Source organism: Etheostoma spectabile, chromosome 10 (assembly GCF_008692095.1).
Source record: "Etheostoma spectabile isolate EspeVRDwgs_2016 chromosome 10, UIUC_Espe_1.0, whole genome shotgun sequence".
In the NCBI taxonomy this organism is placed as follows: domain Eukaryota; kingdom Metazoa; phylum Chordata; class Actinopteri; order Perciformes; family Percidae; genus Etheostoma; species Etheostoma spectabile.
In genome coordinates, this window is record NC_045742.1 from 7,520,141 (window position 1) to 7,525,000 (window position 4,860).

The 4,860-nt window shown below is 39.6% G+C and overlaps 1 protein-coding gene across 13 annotated transcripts in view; it reads right to left on the reverse strand.

Moving 5' to 3' along the window:
* Positions 1–380: 380 nt before the first annotated feature.
* rapgef2b (Rap guanine nucleotide exchange factor 2b) overlaps positions 381–4,860 on the reverse strand; it is a 52,930-nt gene continuing 48,450 nt past the window's right edge. For all 13 annotated transcript variants that reach the window (XM_032527446.1, XM_032527445.1, XM_032527447.1 and 10 more), the window contains one exon: positions 381–2,825. Coding sequence is in view for 1 of the 13 variants with exons in the window: in XM_032527439.1 (XP_032383330.1) it covers positions 2,800–2,825 (26 nt within the window). In the remaining 12 variants the exon portion in view is untranslated. The remainder of the gene's footprint in view (positions 2,826–4,860) is intronic.

Genomic DNA, 4,860 nt, shown 5'->3' on the forward strand with positions numbered 1-4,860 from the left:
GAAGGAAAAAAAACAAATTGGAAAAGAAAGACATCAAAATGAATAAGTGCATTTAAACCTATGTGTTGATTCTTTATGCAGTATTTATTGATTCCCAGCTTCATATAAACTGGATGTTGAGGCATAAACATAGTACATTTGAACAAAAATATAACCAATATTTACAATTATTGTATTAAAAATACAAAAACAACTGATACGTACTCCACCAATTGTCTTTTTAAAAGACATACAGGTCAAAGTAGTACAAGAAAGAATGAAGAAAAGAAGGTCATCACCAGCTAAATGTACATTTCTCACTGACATCACACATCAAATGGAGTAGCAGTTCTACCTACTACACTTATCTTTATGCTTGTACATTTTTGTGCAACTCTCTGTTTTCGAAGTAGGCCTCGGCCCGCTAATATGCACATTATCTTCAGAGTTGAATGAAAGTGAATGATGCATGTCACCACTGTATTACAAACAAATTATTAACAATCTATCTGCCGCCATTACAACAAAATTACAATAACAAAAAGAAACCCAGGAAATTATTAGTGTCTAGTCACAGACCACAGTGGAAAACACTGCACTCATTCATCTTTTTTCTCAGTCTGTAGTTTCCAAGACTGATCAATGTGATCAGTGCGACTCAGTGATAGAAGAACAAGAAAAAAAAGAAAGAAAAAAAGTTACTTTTCACAATATGATTTCTAATCGTACTGATTGGCAGCCTTGAAAAAGTTTTCTTCATATGTCAACTTCCCCACCGGAGTCCAAGATAAAAAATGAAACATAAAAATCTTCAGTCACTTCCTTTGATGGCGAGATACGGTGGAAAACTGGATGCAGGCGTTAGCGATTTACATAGAGCATCTACTGAGCTGTTGTCTGTAATAGGTAAGGAGAGTTCCGGAGGATGAATCTATGATGAATCTATGAGCACAACAGCAGAGGGAGAGGTCACTGTGTGTAGACAAAAAGATCTACACTAACACGTAATGGCCACACCAAGTCTGACGCCATGTCAAAACAAAACAAAGAAAATGCTTGGCTTCATCTTGTACCGAGTCTTAACATATTAAAAAAAAGTCTTGGGGGGGAAAATCTTGAATAAGGCATTTCACTCCACTATTTGCTTGATTCATGACTACTCTTGAAACAAGGTGATTTGTTATGGGAACAACCATGTAAAAGAAATGTATGCAATCGTGGCATTGTAAGGCGCTTTGGACATTGACAAAATGTGGCATATGTTCACGTTGGGGAAAAAAGCCAAATCTGAATTTGTGGTTTCTTTTACCTTTAAAGGGAAATATGTGTGTTATAAGACTCTGTACAAGATCATTTGTAACGGTACATAGAGGTACACTCACAATTTATAGATGGCAACTTCTGAAATATGCTGATGTGGGTTTGTCATCTCTTCATTCCAAAAAAACAAAAAACAAACGAGAGGCAACTTTTGTAATGTCAGTGAGTGCCCGCTTACTGCTCACAGTTTGCACTATGATTCACAAGTTGCTGTGAGATTATAACATTTCCTGCCAGCGTCCATACCACACATCAGCTTTTAATTTGGGCTTAAAAAATGAAGCTCCAGGAACAAAACAAAAAAATCAAAGCTAAATAAAAAAATCTCAGCTAAGCGTTAGTTACTTCGTGTAGGTCTGATGCACTGTAGAGACCACCACGATGGTGTCCAACACGTTCGCTCAGTCTTCAAATCACCTACAGGCCAGTAACAAAACACTACACGTTCAATGTAACAGCAAGCAACATGATGAAGAAAAGACTTTGATATAACCAGACGAGCTCCAACGTGGGGTGACGGTAAGATATGGTTCACTCATACCCTGGTATCCAAACCAAATGTCTGGTAACATCTAGGATTGTGCTGAAAGTGCTATTTTTTCCTTTTCTTTTTTTTTGTAGAATTAATTTTGTTTAGTGTATGTACTGGTACATGAAATGTATGTTGTGTATGTGCATGTAGGTATGTCAGTACGCTGTGTATGTTGGTTCTCCCTAATGGGCTCTCCTAGCTTTGATTTGAACCAACACTTGATAAGCTTTCACATGTAAAATGAGATAATACTGGATTTAGAGTTCAAACACTCAACAACAGATAGATTGTTTCAGTCCAGGCAGAGAAATGGGCTGCCTAGGTTTCTCTTTTTCGGCCCCCAGAGTGCAATCAGTCAGAGAAAATTACTTTAAGAAAAAAAGAAGAAAAAAAAAGAAATTAAATCTAGTGGGAAGTTGAAGATTTAAGAGTCAAGTCAATTCTCTCTGTCTTCAAACAATAGTCTGTTTTCTCTTTTATTTGTTCCGTTTTTCCGAAAGTAGAAAATGAGAAAGTGCAGATGAAGCTCAACATGTCTTGATTCTGTTGTGTTAACAGGTGGGGTCGGGGTTTTGTCACTGGGAGGGGGGGGCGGTCTTAAACATCTCCAACATCTATGTAGTTTTGTGTGTTTGTGGCCATGTTGATCCTCCTGGCACCAGTTAGCTTTCTGTAGTCATTTTCCAAAAAGTGCCAGGCATTTTGTCATCGTCTTTGACCTTCTCTCCATCTCTTCTTCACAGTATTTTTTTGCATGCAGGATCATTCAACCCCGTATGATGCTTTAAGGCAGGGGAGGGAGACGAGCAGAGGAATCCACCAATCAGGAGGGAGAGCCAAGTGGAGGAGGCAGGCACGTACGTAACTGATGAGTCCATTGGTCTGTCTATCTGTCAGTCTCTTTAATCCTGCCCACCCCAAACCAGGGGGACTTCAAGTTACCGCAAAAGGACGTCCACGGTTGTCCCTCAGACCGCTGACACCTGTTCATCCTCTGTGAAGAGAAACGACAGTGAAAGGTTACACTGAATGTGGACATGGGACATGCAATATACAAACCGATTTTTAAAGGTTAAAAAGTAAAAAATTGTTTGCTTCAGTGACAGATAAAAAGTAAAAAGCAGCTGCAGCAGTGTTTAGTTGGAATGTCAGCCTGCCTTCTTTTAGGGCACAAACCATGAATCACGTATACTTTACTACCAAACATTTTCCCAGAGCATGCCATCATTTTTTCATGATCCATGTCAGTATGGTTATGTATTTATATACTGTTTATCTAAATAAATCAACTTTCAGGGACTTGAAACTTTACAGTGACAAAGGAAATGTTGTCACTTTTATCCAGAAATAAATGAAACGTTCAAAACTGTGTTATTGACTCATGGTAATGCAGGGTTGTGAGTTTTAAACTCGCTGTTGTTGTTTCATATAAAGATCTCCATCATCAACTATACGACCCTGGATGTCCACTGGGCGCTGATGTGTTACATTTCAGGTGCACTGGAGTGTCGATTCTTTAGCAGCTACATTTGGGATGTATATTTGAGTTGACTTGCTGACTACGTCTATGTTTTACAACCACTGAATACAGGTTTGTAGCTCAATTAAATTGGGTGACAGATGTTTAATTACCATACTACCCCATGATGTTCATTCAGTCTGTCTTCCTCCCCCCTTCCCCCTCTCTTTTCCTTCTTTCACCTTCTCTCTCTTGCAGCTTACTTCTAAATAAGAAAAACTAGTTTTGCTGTTATATTAAGACAAAGTTGGTGACACAAGAAATGCATCATTAAGTATACTCATCTCACAATTTAAATTAAAATAGGCATTCATATTAATTCACAAGTGAAGTTTGTACTTCAGAGATGCAAATTTGTTGGGCAAAAAAGCCCTCAGCCCTTTACGATAGGTCCATCAGACATTGACACGCTGGGCTACGGGCCGCATAGTCACTTCCGGAAGAAGTGATGGAGCCGGAGCGCGACACAGCTACATCCAGTGGACACTGGGAGGCAGAGAGTCAGGTGTGCAACGGCAAAGTGCTCATATTATGCTTTTTGGCTTTTCCCCCTTTCCTTTATTGTGTTATATATCTTTTTCTGCATGTATTCGGTTTACAAAGTGAAAAAGTCCAAAGTCCCCCCCCCAAAGGGACTTACCTCTCACTTTGTAACAGACGTTATAATGCTCGCCTAGCTGCTAGTGTGACATGCCCTCATACTCCGCTTCAGACTAGCTAGTAGTCCTTACCTAGCTACTGTGCATGTGCGACTCCAAAGAAAAATGTAAAAGAAGTGAGATGCCTCAGTCTGTAGCTGAAACGGAAAGCTTAACACACAGGGTGAAAAGTGTAGCGGCAGCAATGTGTAATACAACAAAAAAATATTGTGTTTTTGGAAAATTAAACCATGTAAACCTATTTTGATACAACCTCTAAATATAATGTATGAACCTGAAAATGAGCATAATATGAGCACTTTAATGTAAGAAACATCTAAAAACTGTCAAACTTCAGACTCGAGAACGTGAAGAACCTTTGAAAAACACTGGACAACTGCGTGTATAAAAAGTGCTGCTACAACAACACAGAAGTCACTGTAGGCGAGTCAGGTGCGTGCTGGTGCAGGAGAATGGTGGTGCATGTTTTCAGGCATTGAGTTTGATTGCATGGGTGAGAGGATCCTGACTGCACTGTAGCTGCTGATGGATGCTCTTCAGTACAGTGTGTGAGACGGTGAGAGAGAAGAGCAGAATGTGTGGTGGCAGAGAAGTGGTGAGTTTCTGGTCCAACCAGTATGACTCATGCATGATGACATATTGTGAGTTAAAGATGATGGTCCCACTCCAAATAAACAATTCCCAGATCATGAATACTAAATGTTTGAACTTCATTTTTGGTTAGGAACATTGACGGAGAATTGTAATCTGGAGGGGGACGATCCTACTGGTGCTGTGGGGAGTTGTGTGAAGGAATGGTCAGTCTCAGTCCAAGTGTGTGTTCCTGTTCACATGCAGGTTCATTGGAGTGG